Source organism: Marmota marmota, unplaced genomic scaffold (genome assembly GCF_001458135.2).
Source record: "Marmota marmota marmota unplaced genomic scaffold, marMar, whole genome shotgun sequence".
Classification (NCBI taxonomy): domain Eukaryota; kingdom Metazoa; phylum Chordata; class Mammalia; order Rodentia; family Sciuridae; genus Marmota; species Marmota marmota.
In genome coordinates, this window is record NW_026000240.1 from 3,701,931 (window position 1) to 3,719,128 (window position 17,198).

Genomic DNA, 17,198 nt, shown 5'->3' on the forward strand with positions numbered 1-17,198 from the left:
TGTGACCAGTCTCTTATTTCAGCGTCACAGGTGCACAGGTAGCTGACTCTGGGCAGTGCTGAAGTCCCGCATCCATTCACCCCGCTGCCAACACATCTTGGGATGCCTTCTCACTTAGTAAGGAGTGGCCATATATACCACTTGTTTGTTGCTCTGTGTCAGAGTCTAGCTTCTTCTGATCATAATGACTGGGAGTGTTTATGTGCCACATTGGGGCCACAGTGACAGATGTGAAAAATAGAGTCCTTCCCTTGCCACACAGATTGCATTTAGCAAGGGTACAGCCCAAAGACTGGGTAAATTCCCAGGCATGATGGTGCATGACTATAATCCCAGCAGTTTGGGAGGCTGAGGCAGGAGGATCACAAGTTTGAGGCCAGCCTTGGCAATGCAACAAGACCCTGTCTCCAAACAAATAAATAAAAATGTGACTAAGTGGTAAAGCATCCCTGGGTTCAATCCTCAGTACCAAAAAAAAAAAAAAAAGATTGGATAAATTCCATTTAGTGAAGCAGGAAGGAGGAAAAGAGCTTATCTGACTGACTTGAGACATGAAATGGTTCTGTTAATAATTGGAATGGTTTACATCTACCAGAATAGAATAGACGGCAGTTCTTACCAACTCCTCAAACATCAGACCTGTCTCCCCGTCTCTTGTTCATTTGAACTCTGGTCCTGAGTGCCTCATGTCTAACTGGAGGACTGAGATGTTTATTTAACTATTATTTAACTATTATCTCAGACAAACCCAGCCAGAGCATGTGATGGGGTGGCTGGAGTGGATCTGGGGAAGGAATAATAGGTGAGGTGAAAGAGGGGCAGATAGGAAGATGTCATTGGAAGGAGCAGGACGAATGCGATGACCTGGGGTGGGGGGGGGGTCCAGGCACACGAGCTTGTGTGGGCAAAGGCCTAGAGATTTGTCTGTGCATCTGGGTTTCCTGGGCCCAGGCTGTAGGTCTGTTAAGCCTCTGCAGAACCTATTGCCAGAGGCTTAAAGAGTGGGCCATAGAGGAGCATGGCCGGGGCATGCCTGCGATTAGACTACAAGCCCTGGACATGGGCCAGTGTCCCACGGATGCACCAGGGAAGGCTTGGGCAGGAGGACTCTTGACCTTCCACTTTCTGTCCTGCAGGAGAAAATCGGCTGGCGAAAGGATGCCCTTCACTTGCTGGTGTTCACAACGGACGACGTGCCCCACATCGCGCTGGATGGAAAACTGGGGGGCCTGGTGCAGCCACATGATGGCCAGTGTCATCTGAACGAGGCCAACGAGTACACTGCATCCAACCAGATGGTGAGGGGCAGCCAGGCTCCGAGGGGGACCCCTCCCTCGCAGTGTTCACCCCACCTCTGATCCTTTCTCTGGCCCTCAGTCCTCACTGGCCTTTGGTCGGTTCTTGGTCTCATCCTTTTTTCTCTCTTCTCCAAGTGGGTTTCTGGAACTCCTCATTAACTTGGGACATTTCCCAGGGATTTCTGTAGCAGGTTCATCTTTCTGCCATTATGTATCCAAGTGGAGAGATTTTTGGTAGAGGAAGAAGGTAACCGGGGGAGTCGGGAGAGACCATGGGCAGAGGGGATCTTAAAGGAATGTGAGGAATGGTTTCCTACAGAGCTCACAACTGGGATGGAAGTCACAGGGAGGATTCCTGGCTTCTAGAAATGGCTCTCTGAGACAATGAGTTCCCTGTCAGTGTCAGAGGGGCAGCAGGTGGACTGCTGGACCAGGAGCCTTGGGGATCCTCCACTCCTAATAGCCTGTGACAATAGCCACTTAATTTAAAAGAATTTATACAGAACTTCAAACACATATGGTAATAGACAAGCACGGCGAACCCCTGCATACCCATTACCCAGCCCCAACAACTCTCGAGCTCTTGCCACACATACAATGTGGTCTTTTCCAGAAATCTGTACCTTCTTCTTTCCCAAATCCATTCTGGTGTCTGGCTGGGAAGGAGCTGTTCCCAATTTTCTTTGTGAGACAAGCCCATTTTTCTCCAGTTTCAAGAAGTGATCATGTCGAGGCCTTCCAAATTATCCAGAAGTGGTGGAATATGGAGAAAAGACTCGAGACTGTAGGACCTCAGCTGATGGCAACCTCTGTGCCCCTCAGCAGACCTTAAAATCCTTAAGGACCCTGTTAACTGCTTCTCAGCCTCCTCCTGCCTCCTGGCTCTGCATCCCACCCCATGGCCAGCTTTTAGCCCAGTGGTCAGCAGCCTCCTCCTCCTGTTCGGAGCTATGAGCGGAGGCTGTGGTTGGGCACAAGAAATGGAAAATAGGGCAAGGGAAGGTCTTAGGGCAGAGAGGGAAGCGCAGAGTGCTGAAGGCAGATGGTAGGACACAGTGGTTGTTCTCCTTGGGGCCTCAGCATCTTGCTGGAGGATGGAGACACAGCAGCCTGGAGAAGCCCCAGTCCTCATTTAACCACTCTGGGGTGTCTGGCAAGTACCTCAGGGTCCTTTGGGCACCTCTGCAAAGTCCCTCAGTCAGGAGCTGCTACTGGGGATTGAGGGTTCTGAGGGGCCACCTGAGGGAAACCTTTCCTTTTCATGGTAAATGTGGAGCAGCTGAATGTGTGTTGGAGCAGGTGCTGGGCTCTCAGCTCATCCCAAGTGTCACAGCCTTGATTTTCCCTGGCCCTAGGACTATCCGTCCCTTGCCTTGCTTGGAGAGAAGCTGGCAGAGAACAACATCAACCTCATTTTTGCAGTGACAAAAAACCACTATATGCTCTACAAGGTATGCCTTGGGGTGGGGATGGAGGGTGGCCTGGTTCTGGGGCTTCACTGACTCTAAGGGAGGTTAGAACTGAGTGGGAGAGTGGTAAGGCCTGTTCCCAGCCTTGCTCTGTGTGGCGAGAGACAAAGGAGGAGTGCAGTGTAGCTCTGAATTGATCCAGTGAAAAAATCTTATATTGAGGAAAACTCAAGCATTCGCACAGCCATGAATATCTTTACAAGGAATTTAAACTTATGGTATTCAGTTTGATTCTGAGAGAATCCTTGAAAATGGTGTGAATCCCCACTTTTCTGTTGATGAAATGGAAACGTGGAGGGGCATACTCTATAGGGAAGGGAAATAAGTGCAGATGTGCACTTAAATATTCAAGTAAGCAGCCTGCATCACTACTTCAGCATTCTTTATGCCTCACTAGCAGAGAGTGGTGACCAGCGGGTCATCTGGGATAGGAGCTCCCCAAGAGAACAGCCAATGTCCTGATGGCACGGAGCCATCTGTAGGGTCCTTTCCATCTAATGAGACTGTTCCCAGGTTGGTTGTCCTGTCATGCATCGTCATCAGCTCCCCTGTGAGCACTCTTTCCTGCCACAATGGGCAGGTCACACATTGAACTCGAAACCCGAGATACACAACTTCTGTGAGCTGAAGGTGAAGCCCACCCTCACCTCTGATGTCCTTTTTGCTGAGAGGTTAGGAAACTTCACCAGGAATCCCCTAAATATTCACAAAGAATCCTGTCTGATCCTGTCTTTCTATGACTCTTGTGAAGACTATCCCTGGTGAAAAGCCACAGGTGTCTTTTGGAATTCTTGAGCTTCTTTTTGTGTGAGTCTGTTCTAGACAATGAAAACAGGGAGGACAATCTGTTGTTGCTGTTTTGTTTGTTTGGAAAATGGCAGGCTGATGCGTTTTACAAAGTACATTTTTAGAGGGATTAATGGGGATGTACTGTCGTGGGCTTCCAGATGTTTTATGAGAAGAGAAAAGAAATCCTACTCAGCTTTAGCCATCCTTTCCCAGAACCAAGTCCCCTGGCTCAGGGAAGTGCCTCATAAGGGACTCTGCAGAATGCCATAAATGTGGACTTTCTGTTTTTGGAAAGTGGATTTGTCAGATTGCCATCATCAGTAACTTTTTGATATGGAACATGATTGAGGCCAGGGAGGATGTTACATGCAATAAAAACTAAAAAAAAAAAAAAAAAGGGATTTGCAGGCTGAGGGCAGTGGCTGCTCCATCCCTATTACAAGAGCCATGTTTAGGAGTTAGTACTGAGGGAAGAGGGCAGCCAGTCCATCAGGGCCGCCTGCTTTGTCCCAAGACCACACTCAGAGGTCCTTGGGAGGGCACCCTATTGGTCCTCAGCTCCCTATTGTGGAAAGAAAGTATACTTGAGACCCTTGGGAAACTTGCCCTTTGCACTCCTGGGGACAGACAGTATATCCTGGAAGTCGAACATGGGATCACCTGTGTAGACCAGAGGAGTGAGGGCAAGAAAAACATGTCCTCCTCAGAGGATGGACAGAGGATGTCCCTAACAGGCCAGAGGGGCAAGGTCTCCGAGACTTTGTGCTTTAGGGCAGGTTTGTCAGCCTTCTTCCGCAGGCTCTGGGATTCCTCAGCCATTGCAGCAAGTCGGTCCTTGCACCAGTTCTTCTCACCTTCCCTTGTGGCAGCTTCTCCCATGTGTAGTGCAGGAGGGTGGCCCAAGAGTGCCAGGCCCTTAGTGTTCAAGTCAGTAGAGGAGTGTTCACTCTGATGGAACGGAAGGCAAAATGGACTTACTTCCTTCTTTCTTTTTCAAGAATTTTACAGCCCTAATACCTGGGACCACGGTGGAGATTTTACATGGAGATTCCAAGAACATCATCCAGCTGATTATCAATGCATACAATGTAAGTCTCTGCCTTGGCCCCTATCACCTCCTCCATCCTGCTCACTCCTACTGAGTGCCTGGGGACTGATGTGGGTTCAGGGGGGCAGTGCGTCATGCTCGTGGACTCAGCTCTGCTCTGACCCTACTTCCCTCCGAAGTCTCCACCCTCTCATCCTTGGCTGGTCCCAGTGAGCCAGCAAGTGGCTCAGTGAGACTCAGGCCCACAGCCTGGGGTCACCTCCAGTTCTGATACCTCTTGTGGGCGTGTGCTGGTGCTCTCCACCCATCCAGTTGCCCAGATGGTTCTGAACAGCATTTATTCCCTGGGTGAGGCCAGCAGGGCATCTGCTAGCCACAGCTGCAGGCTGTGAGAAGTGAGAGGCATGTGCTCCAACCTTTGCCTCACAGCAAGCAGGTCAATTGGAATTCCTTATCCTCGTAGGACTCAGTGGAGAACTGCAGACTAACAGGGACAAAGGGGACACAAGAAAAAAATCAATGTCATTTTGCCCACACACTGAAGACTTGATTGCAATTGAGCCCTTTCGGAGGGATTCTGAGTGGCACATGAGATTCTGTGCTGTTGTAACTCGTCTTGGGCTCATGGCTCTAGTGTGAGTGCAGGAGCTTGTGGACATGATTTAGGAGTCACTTCCATATCTCAAGCCAATCATTCAAGGAATCACTTCCCAAATCTTTCTTCTTTCCACCATCCTTTCCCTCAGTTCATGACATCCAAGAAACGCTTGTCTCAGACCCATCTTCCCTGAGGAAATGGTGAGCACAATTTTTTGAACTGGGAAGTATGTTCCCTTGGCCATTCCCTCCCCGCTAGGCTCAATATGGTTGCAGCATCCAGTGCCCGCCATGCCCTCAGGGGTGGGGTAATTTCTAGATTAGACTTCAGAATCATCAGCCTGTTGAAATAGAGTATCATGAAGTAACACTGTTAGTCCCAAATTTACATAAAATAGACTTGTGGGCTAACCTGGGAACCTCTCAGTAAGGCATTACATATCTGTGATAAGAATCATCTTGCTTTCCCTGCAGTGACTGATTTATAAATGAGTAATTTGGAACCCTGCCTTTCCCAGTGTTGACTTTGTCCACCTACAGATGTGGCCCTATTTTGAGTTACAAAGTGCTGCTCAGCTAAACCAGGAGTCACTGAGGGACCTTAGAGTCAGGGTTTAGCCAGCCCGGCACCTTGTCTCTCTGAGACCCAGTACCTAATGACAGCAGATTGGGCAGTGTGAGGACTTCTGGCTAGTTTGCCCTCCCTTCCTCCTGGCCATGTCAGCCCATCTCCTGTGATACTTCAGGCTCCTCTTCCTCCCTTACTAAGTTCCCCACATACTAACATCCTCTGACATTTAAATCCTCACAAGATCCAGTGGCCACCTCGGAGCCCAGAGCCCAGTGAGACAGTGTTTCCAAATTGACTTATACTTTAGTGGTTTTCAGATTATGCAGTGAGTAATTTGGTTTGCATTTCAGAAAGAGGGAGAACAATTTTGCTTGATTACGTGGGCACAGCAGATCTGCTGAAACACCACATACTGAGAGGGCTTTGAGAAGGGAGTGTGAGGGAAGGCCCAGGCCTGGCAAGGTCACCTCTTTCCTGGGATCTCTCCTCACTGGAAGCTTCTCAGGTCTCAAACGCTGGACACTGAACTAAAGGAATCATGACCAAAGGAGCAGCCTCATCTGCGCTCTGTGGGGTACTGAGAAGGCTCCTGCTGGGCTTCTGGGGAGAAGCTCCTTCCCGGCATTTCTATCCTCAGCTCAAGTTCAGACCCAACAGCAGCCAACAGACCTCCTGGGCTCCCTCAGAGTATTTCCTGGTGAGGGCCCAGGCCCTCTGCCCCTGTGGCTTTGATAAAGAGAGCATGATGACACATAGTTCCATAGAACTGGCTGGGTGGAGTTTGCCAGAAACAGGGAAAGCTCGGTGCATCAGCATTTTCCTGTGGCTGAGGGGATCTGGATGTCCATGCATGTGTGGAGATTACACACAAGCATGGACATACTGGATCATATATCCTTTATTATAGCTTTTATTAACATACCTGTAAACATAAGTTAGGTTTTTCCCTGCATTCTTTAAGCCCATCCTAATACATTAATTGAACTTGAGGAAGACATCATGGAAACCCTAATTTATTTCTTTGATTTTATTTTATATTGGTGCAGTCTAATTATATATAATAGTGGGATTCCTTGTGCCATATTCACACATGCACATTACATAATTTGATCAATCTCATTCCCCAGTAGCTTCCTTTTCCCTTCCTTCCTCCTCCCTATTCAGGAGTCCATTTGTTCTGTTCTACTAATCTCCCTTTTATTTTTATTATTATTATTAAACTAGTGCATTATAATTACATATATATGCAGGATTCATTGTGGTATATTTATACATGAACCTAGCATAATTTGGATAAGAACCCAGATTTATAGCCAGTGGGTCAGAGATTAAGTCACAACCTACCACTTACAACTGACATTCGAAGTGTGTGGGGGTCCTTATAGAATTGAGCTCCCCACCTGTGGCATCTGACACTTGTCTCCAGGTAGACAGTGTCAGAACTGAATTGATTTGAATTACAGGCCACACGGCTGGATGGAGGATTGCCTGGTGTGTGGATCGGGGGTGGAGGGATTCCCACCCCTCTGGTGCCAGCCGCGTTGTGTTGGATCGTTTGGAGACTTGAGAGTAGGAATGGAGCTTTGTTTTTCCTTCAGGTACCATCCTCTTGCTGCTGTCGGGTGGCAGTGGGGAGGCCCAGGTTGGGCTCCAGGCTCCTGGCACTTGCCCTGGATTCGAGTCTGCCCTGGCTGTCGTGTGTGGGGTGCACTTTGGCCAGCAGGAGAGGCTCTCCACAGCCCTTCGCCTGCTGCTCTCTGGCCAGGATCTGGTCACAGCTCTGCTTTACTATTGCATTTCCGGTGTTACCTTCCCATTGGAGCAATTTGTGGTGGATTTCGTGTGAGTCAACACAACACATGACTAAGCGGGGGTGTTGACTCTTCCCTCCCCTGGAGGGCTGGCCAGTGCTCTGTGGGCCACTCTGAGGTTTGGGTTGGAGCGTATGTAGCGGATGAGATGGCCGTGGTATTTGGCCTGCTGAGGAGGGAGCCGAGTACAAAGGGAAGGTGTAAGGCGGTGTCTTGTGGAAGCAGCCTGTTGCATGCAGCTTTTATAATGTGCATCTGTCAGCTCGTGGGTTTATACATTTTTTTCTTGCTGTCCCCAATTCTTCAGTGTGAGAAATCACCACGTCCTCCTGAGGGAGTTTGGCAGCCTGGAACTTGGCCTGGAGCAGGTCCTGGTGAGAGGTTGTCTCTCAGGGCTCAGCCACAGGCCCCGGGTCCATACTCACAGATGCCAGCAGCATGCCCCACTGACAAGGGGTGGGGTAGGACTCAGACAGAAATCATGGGCCTCTTTAACGTGGGAGAGGACAGAATGAGCTAGAAACCACTTGGGCTGCATGTGGAGTGACATCAGAGCCGTGGCGTGTTTTCTCCTAGCGGGGCACATGTTTCTCTTTTGGTTGTTGCCATAAAGTCTGCTCCACCCACTGCACAGCTGGCCTGACTTAAAGCAATTACAGATGTGACCTAACCTGACCGGGTATGTTACAGAATAGGCTTTAAACTTCTGACATTCTTGACATTGTCTCCTTTTCCTAGGAAGGGGAATAGGAATCATGTCCAGAGGGAAGTCTGGTAGGAATTTATTGAGTTCCAGTGAGCCACATATAAAGGCCTTCCTGCGTAAGAACTTCCTGCAGCTTTGATTCTCTATTATGTCTTGCCCTTCCTTCCTTCATCGACAGATGTACCCTAATGGCCTGATGGGTGGCAAGCGTCATGCTACACCATGGCAATGTAGCAGTGAACCAAACACAGCCCTGCCCTCCAGAAACTCACCCATTTGGGGGAGACCAACCCATACCTCCAATCAGGGTACTCACTTCCCAAAGTCAGAGAAGCAGTTCCACAGAGAAAAGTGTGTCTCTGGTGAGAGGGTTTGGGTACGTACCGGGGGGATGGAGAGAGTCTGCTGCTGGTCCTGCATGCCTCCAGCAGCTAAGCCTGGGCCTTGGTTTTTGCTACTTTCAACGAGAGGTTTGAACTCAATCATCTCCATGGTTTCTGCTACCTCTAACATCCCAAGAGTTTCTGACTCCCCAGCACTGTGGGGAGCAGGAATTCAGGTCAGAGCACAAGCTTAGGGTCTTGTGGCCTAAGTAGAGGATAGGACTGGATCTCCATCCTGTTGCAGTTACTGAACCACAGAGTAGGAGTCCCCATCCCTGGTGTTCTTTCTCCTCTTGCCAAGTCCTCCATTAACAGATCAGCGGCAGCTTTGGCAGATCTCGGTGGGGAAATGCCAGTGCTTCCTTCCAACATTTTGCTGCTGCTGGACCACAGGGCCCTCATATTTCAAGTGACTGTTTTCAATTTTTGGTGTAGCTCTGGTCTACCTAACTCTTTTATGGTATGCTGTTTTATCTCATCCTCGTACTTATTAACAATTATAAATACATTTTTAAAATTTGATTTGTCTTTAAAAATAAGTTTAATTTTCATCTGCTTGGCCTAAGTCATTTAGCCCCTATTAAAACATTCATTCTTTCGTCCATCCCATCATTCAAAAAGCGCTTGTGCTGAGTCTCAGAGAGGTATGCGTCATGGCCCTCGGAACTCACATACAGTTGGAAGACAGATCTGCAAAGAGCTGCTCAGCTAGAGAATGCCATGTTGAGTATTGCCTTTGTGACCCTTGACCAGCTAAAGCTGGCACTTACAAGAGGAAGTAGATTTAAGAAGAATCATATTTTTAGAGTGTAGAAGCACTTAAACAATTGGCTGCAAAGAGAGAGACTTTTTTTTTTTTTTGCAGAGTATTTTCAACAAGCTGTTAATTTGTTTGGAAAACTGAATATTTCACTTATTCAAGTTTAACACTATATGCTCAGCAAAAAAAGAAAGAGAAAAGAAAACCTACAAGAGGCAATTCTGCCTGCTGTTCTGTTCGACAGCTGTGCTCCCTGGGGATGCACCTGAGAAGGAGGGCCCTGGGAGCCTGGTCTTGGTTCCATGTGTCTCTCAGAGTATGATGTCTTGCTTCTGATCAGAGTGCTTAGTGTTAGGATGGTTGTTTTCTTAATGTTTGATAAAATATGACTCTTACATACAAGCCAATTACTCCATTGACCCCTGGTCTCCAGAGTAACATCTTCCTTAGAGATTTTCAAAGGCAGTTTTTCAAAACCAACAGACATATAGAAAATCACATGAACTTTTCACCAACTGAGTATCCAGCACCTGGGTCAAAAACACAGGAAAATTCCAACACCAGGAAGTCCCTCTCTGTCTGCCAAGGGTAACCATAAGTTTTACCTGTTTTTGATCAGCAAATTGTACACTGTTTTACAACAGGGACAAAGACATATGCTGAGAAACGTATCCTTAGGTAACTTCTTCATTGTGCAAAAGTCATCATAGAGTGTACTTACATAAGGCAGATGATGGAGCCTACTGCATACCGAGGCTGTGTGATACAGCCTCTTGCTGTAGGCTACAGTCCTGAACAGCCTATTATTGTACTGAATACTGTAGACAGTTGTAAAACAATGAAGTACTTGTGTATGTAAACATATCTAAGCATAGAAAAAGTATGGTAAAAATACTGTGTATTAAGAATTTTTCAGGGCTGGGGATGTGGCTCAAGCGGTAGCGCGCTCACCTGGCATGCGTGCAGCCTGGGTTCGATCCTCAGCACCACATACAAACAAAGATGTTGTGTCTGCCGAAAACTAAAAAAAATAAATATTAAAATTCTCTCTCTCTTAAAAAAAAAGAATTTTTCAGCTCTTATAATCTTATGGGACCACATTAGTATATGTGGTCTGTTGTGAACCAAAATGTCTTTATGACTGTAAATAGAGCCATATAACATGTAAGCCTTTGTGTCTTGGCTTCTTTCAGGCAGTGTTACATTCATGAGATTTGTCACTGTCCTTGCATGTAGTTGTATTTGGTTCATTATCATTATTGTAAGGCCCCTTACCATGTGAAAACACCACAGGTTTTAAAATCCATTCTACTATTCTAGGCTTTTGCATAGTTTCCAGGTTTTAGCTATTATAAACTGTATTGCTATAAACATTTCTGCCTAGGTCTGTTAGTGACGTAAACCCTTCTGTTGGGGATAATCCTCTGGTGAATGCTAGGTCTGAGGACGGCCTGACCTTTAGGAGATATTGCCTAATGGTTTCTAAAGGGCTGTCCCAACTAACACTCCAACCAGATGAACGAGAGCCACCGATGCTCCACGTGCTTTCCGATACCTGATGTGTTCAGTCTTTTATTTTTTCTGTTCCAGTAAATCATTTTGACTTGCTTTTTGTTTCCTGCACCATCTTAACCTACACAGAAGATGGGTCTCTCATAATGTAGTTTCAGACTCATGAACAAGGAACCTCATCTGATGTGGGGGCAAGCTTGAGTGTGAAGGATGATAGGGTGGGTCCTGGAGAAAGTGCCTGCCGAACTGGTTTTGCAGGATGATAAGGTGCTGGATGGAGTGCGGAACGATCAAAGGATTGTTATCTTGGTCCTGAAAAGGCCCAAATCCTAGAGAGCACATGCCGGAATTTTTAGAAACTGTACCTGTGAAGCTGGGGTGGGGGATGAGAGGTGGCTCTGGAGAGGGAAGCAGGAGACCAAATATAACCTCTTGAAGCAGATACTAATATAATTTGGCTGGTAGATCATTATTAATGTGTCCAAGCTCATTGAGGGAGACCTCAAGTCAGCTCCACCAAGATGTTGTGTGGGGGTAGAGAGGAGAAAGGGGGAGGGCAGGGAACCAAGCCTGCTGGCTCTTTCCTTGGCTAAGCCTCCTGGGTTAGAGGAAGCCATGTGGCATCCAAAAACCAGCGCCAACGTCACCTCAGCTGCGGCCTTTACTAAGTGGTTTGGGCTTTGCTGTCTCCCTCTGTTCAGAGTATCCGGTCTAAGGTGGAGCTGTCGGTCTGGGATCAGCCTGAGGATCTCAATCTCTTCTTCACTGCCACCTGCCAAGATGGAGTATCCTACCCAGGTCAGAGGAAGTGTGAAGATCTGAAGATTGGGGACACGGTAAGTGTTCACCTCTGGTTTCTGAGCTCTTGTTAGCCTTGGCCTTTAGTCTTTGGATTCTAATGACTTGTACTTACTGTTGTCCTCTGGGAGTTTGTGTTCTGTCTTCCAACTGAGGATCCTGGGGCGTTTCTTAAGCCTGCTCTGCATTTCACGCTCGGAGTCCCAGGCAGGCTGGTTAAGGAGCCCTGCTTAGTAGACCACCCTCAGTGCACTGCCACCTCAGCCTTCCTCAAGACGACACTGTGCCCCTGGAGTTTGAAACCTTTATCCTCTGAGCACAACAGGGATGCAATCCAGTGGACTGGACCCTGAGAGACCCAGCCTCCATTCTTGCTCTTCTGCAGCTTACTCTGTGCCTTGGATACATAATCTGCTCCATGCTTTTTCTTTCTGTAAAAGTTGAAGAAAGCCACCCACGTGTTCTGATTTGATGAGATGAATGGCTGGCTCTACAGTACTAGAGGGAACAGGTGGCTTGCCAAATAATCGATGTAAGTGATGTATGTAATGATGGACGGCTGTATGCCACACCAAGGACTTGAGAATGGGAGCCGAGAAGGGCTTTTATGGGTGCTAAGAACACGTGCCAATGTTGGTGCTGAGGTGGCAGAGTGGTGATGGAGGGCTGCCCACCAGAGGTCCGTGCTTCTGGGGGAAGAACAGGAGATCCGTTCCTGACTTGCTCTGTTGCTCAGAATGTCGGAAGGAAGTGAAGGAAAGCTCTCTTCCGTACTTCAGAGAATCTAGTTAGAAAAAGTATATGGACTTTTTAAAAATAGATGACTCTGTCCTCTGGGCAAAATAGGTGACTCTGTCCTCAGGGCACATGTAAGCACTAATCGTGGCCAATGCGTGGGTGAGCTGACTTCTCCCCTGACTCAAGTGTGGTCGCAAGGCTGCTCACGCCTCGGCAGTGGTGTTCTGGGGTCTTCTCACTTTCCACCAAAGATCTTTCCCCGCCACCTCTCACATTGCCCTTTTCCTACTCACAACACGCAGGCCAGCCTCTCACCCCTTCCAAATCTCACAACAGAGCCGCACCCCAACAAAGAGACACTTGGAATATGACATGGAAATTGAGAGAGTCAAGATCTCTAATGACTGGGGAACAAATCCTTTTCTTTCTTTACTTTAGTAATGGAAACAAATCATCGTGTAAGACAGGTTATTTATAAGTGTCTTTGGCTTTTTAACAAACTTGAAAGAAGGCCTAATCAAGTTGTCAGATAAGTCATTACAAATGATGGCATTTCACTCCGAGGAAATTCATAAGGAAAAACAGAAGAAAAAAGGAAGAAGAGGAAGGCATTTGTAGAACAAGAAGCCATGACCGTAACAAAAACTCTTCCCGTCTCCATCTTCCTATTTATGCACATAAGTTTTTTGTGTTTATATCTGTACAAAAATAGAAATATAATTGATTGTGATTCCTGCCTTCTTTAGCAATAAATAATGTTATTTTACATACCTATCAACTCTTTGGGGGAAAGACCTGATCTCATTAAAGAGACACTTCCATTAAAATTTTACTTGCTATTTTTAATAATTGTCAAGAGTTATAATGTACTAGAGTTATAATGTATAGAGTTATAATGCTGTTTTGATCAATTATAATGATTACTTGATCAAAATGAATTTAAAAAAAAACTAAAGCCTTAAAGTTGTAGGGTTTAAAGAGATGATTATGTGGCCTACAGTAGTGCATACCTGTAATCTCAGCTACTTGGGAGGCTGAGACAGGAGGATCACAAGTTTGAGGCCAGCCTCAGCAACATAGCTAAACCCTGTCTCAAAATAAAAAATGGCTGGGAATGTAGCTCAGTGGTAGAGCATTTGCCTCACATGCACAAGGCCCTGGGTGCAATCCCCAGCACCGCACACACATATACAAAAATCCAATTCAGAAAGTGGAAAACGGCAGAAATAACCAGAAAAAAACAACATATGACTGCAGATCTGGGTATGGAATGTTTGGTGCACCATGTCAGCAAAGTGAAAAAATGATACGTGGAACACACTGGAACCAGCCCTTTACTTGGAGGAATAGTTACAACAGGAGAGAGGCCTGGGATCTATAAGCAAGGACATGCTACATGGGGCCCTATGTTTCTAATGGCATCCTATGAGTAGGGCAAATATAATGTGGGTGATGACAGCACAGACTGGTCTGTTGCTGAGTGAAGTAACATGTTTTCTATGAGGACTTGACAGAAGTTCCAGACATCTCTTGTCTGTTGTGCCAACTATTGGCTTGGGTTGAACTCATGGAAGACTTGCCTATCAAATGTGGGAAGGTCACAGAGATGGAGAAAACAGCTTATCTCATAAAGTGGGGAAAAAAAGATTTCACACATTCTCCCCCACCCCCACCCCCAAACCTGAGCTGGAATGAAATCCTCAAGCTTAATATATTTAGTTCACATTTAGGCTAAAGGGAACATGGTTTGATAGTAATTTTAAAAGGTCTAGCAGGTTGTAGTGGCTCAAAGCTTTAATGTGTATAACTAGTGTTGGTTTAAAAAAAAAATAGGCGGAGGTTGGGGGGATGCCAATTGGGATTGCATTATTTTTGAAAGCCCAGAGAAATGGTGCCACCTTTCTTTGCTTGGGTCAGACTGCATGTGGAAATCAATGGCCAAGTGTTTTTAAAAAGAAAAGTGATAATCAAAACTCTCATGAGTTGACTAGAAACCAGGGAAGTCAAAGGAATTGGTGTGTGTTGATAATGACTATGAAGTCATTAAAGCAGCCAACTTATGCTGCTTTAAGCAAAAATGGGGAAATCATTAAGATTTGGGGGGTCCCCATGGAAGCCAAAAGGGAAATACATTAAGTCCCAAGAAGGACCAGAGACAAACTAGACAATGAATAGTTCTGTGTTCACCACCGATTCCCCTCTGAGGAAGACATTGGATAACATTGTTATCCACGTTGACAGATGAGGAAACCAAGGCATACAGAGTTTAAGTGATCACCAGGGCTTTCTGGTTCTGTAGCCAGCACTCTACACTACCTTTACTGAGCCTTTTGACTTTTTTTTTATTATTATTTTTATTTTATTTATTTATTTTTATGTGGTGCTGAGGTTCAAACTCAGTGCCTCCCACATGGTAGGCAAGTGCCTAGCCCCTTTATTGAGCCTTTTAATACCAATGATCCTGCTCTTACCTGTTTCAAATGATGTGCATCAGAATGAAATATGATAATGGATGGGAGTCTTCAAGGAGAGAGTGATTTCCTGAGCGCCTCTGTGCCCCTCATCACAGTCAGTTCCCACAGCCATCCATCATGGGCGGGGAACAAAGTACACACTCATTGCTGATGGGCAGCCTGAGATTTGGGGGTGGGAGTGGCCTGCCCAAGCTCACCCAGCTAAGAAGTGCTGGACCCATGGCCCAAACCAACATCTTTCCTCTCCAGGCCACATCCTGTTACTAACCATAGTCTCTCTCCTGCCAAGGGAGTGGTATCAGCCTCCCTGTAATGGGAACTGGCAGGCGCCCAGTAGCAGGGGGGGGGGCTTTGCCGCTGCCTTCCCTGCTTCTTACAGCAGCTTGCAAGGTAGCTTTTACTTCTCCACTTCAGTGTGCAAGAATCAGGCTTGAAGAGGGGCCTGGAAAACTGGCCAGAAGTCCCACTGCCAGTGAGCTGCAGACACCTGGACTCAAATCAGAAACTGACCCCAGTGCAGCACCACAGCCCAGGCCTTTCCCCCAGGCCTCATGCACTTTGCAAGTAAAAGCTTCCAAGAGGCCACTTAGGATGGACACTGTAGTGGACAGCTTTTGATTTTTGCTAGGATACTTCAGAAAAATAGGCACTGACCAGAAATCAGAAAAAGATTTTAAATCGCAGTTTTTTACAACAGTGAAAAAAACCTCTGGGGATTGGGGTGATTTTGAGAACACTTGAAACAATAATAAAGAAGCAGGGTGCCCCTTCCCACGCTGGCACCTTTGGCATTCTGCCTTTGGGATCCAATAGCCGTGGCCCTATGGAAACAGCAGCAGCCCTGAGGCGAGCCTCCCTGCTGGGTCTTTGTGTCTTCTCACTGTCCCAGTGTTGTAGTGCTGTCCAAGGGCCACGGTCACATGGCCCCTGGCTCTGCTGCAAGGGCTGTAGGGTTTTGTTTTCTGTAGATGTAGACAGGCTGGCACAGAGCAGCGGCCACTCTGCTCGTCTGAACTGGACATGATGTTGCTCACAAGGGCCACACCAGGCCACAGACCATGGGGGCCGAGCTCACTAAGGGTCTTGGAGGCCGTGGGGGGCAGAACTGGCTACAAAGTTTGTGGGACATGGTGCAAAATGAAATTGTACAGTTTATGTTAAAATTTATTAGAAATGTCAAGACCCCCAACAACAGAGCCTAAATTTAAGCTCCCAACCTTCTGAACAGGACTTCATGGCACATGCCCAGGAGGCCAGCCCATAATGACAGGGGGCCTGCCCCCTTTTGGCTGAAAGAGAGGGGGTCTGTCAATTTTTCTGATCCTGAAGATGAGGTAAGGGTGCACTTCCAGTTGGAATCAGTGTGATTTTTTTAGCCTCCCAGAATGCAAATGCCCCTCCTCTCTGGCTGATCTTTCTCCAGGGTTTACAGTGGGTCTTTGGCAATCAGGTGTGCTACCGAGTGAGTGTGTGGGTATGTCCCTGTGGATATTTGTTGAAGGACACACATTTCAGAACATGTCCAAGATGGTGAAATCCACTTGTGTTCACTAAATGTTGTGCCAAATACTATGCTCACCCAGGATGTGAAGGTGAGGCCCACAAGCAGGGGCTCAGGTTCCTGTGCACAGAGGCACCATGCAGATGAATCAACCCCGTATCATGACCAGGGCCATGACAAAGAGGGCGTGGTGCTTCAGGAGCCCCAAGGAAGAAAGGATCACAGAGGATGCTGTCTGGACGGAGGCATAGGAAGAGAGGGTGGGTGCTCCCACGTGCTCCCACTGGTGGGCGTAGCAGGTGCAAAGCAGCAAGATGAGTCTGCTGGGTGTGAAGAGCATGGCCCTTTGCAGCTGAGGGCGATATCCATGGAGGTAAAAGGAGGGGCTTGGGGACTGAGGGGAGAGTGGCTCCCAGACCACTCCCAGGCCACGCTGATAGGACATAAGTGCCAAGCTAAGGGGCCTGGCCACTGTTTGGCAGGTGGGTTCCATTCTTAGATGCCACAGGTTAGGAAGGCTAAGAACAACTACCTCTCCAGGAATAAGGACGGCTAGACAGGAATAATCTGGAATTCACTAGGAGAAGAGAGATTAGGAAAAGCAGAGAGTGTTCAACTCTCAGCAGGTATCTCAGGTCTGGCCTCGGGATGCGTTTGTGGCCCGTGTGGGGAGTGGGAGACAGCTGGCTCATGTGCATCTCATTTCTTCGTATTTGCAGCTTCCTGCAGAAGTGGTGGAGGCT

The 17,198-nt window shown here is 47.3% G+C and overlaps 1 protein-coding gene across 3 annotated transcripts in view; it reads left to right on the forward strand.

The window, feature by feature from the left end:
- Positions 1-17,198, forward strand: part of Itgb5 (integrin subunit beta 5) — a 99,208-nt gene that overhangs the window by 45,540 nt on the left and 36,470 nt on the right. For all 3 annotated transcript variants that reach the window (XM_048794397.1, XM_015486719.2, XM_048794398.1), the window contains exons 5-8: positions 1,137-1,298; positions 2,654-2,749; positions 4,555-4,644; positions 11,646-11,780. In XM_048794397.1, the coding sequence (XP_048650354.1) occupies positions 1,137-1,298; positions 2,654-2,749; positions 4,555-4,644; positions 11,646-11,780 (483 nt within the window). The remainder of the gene's footprint in view (positions 1-1,136; positions 1,299-2,653; positions 2,750-4,554; positions 4,645-11,645; positions 11,781-17,198) is intronic.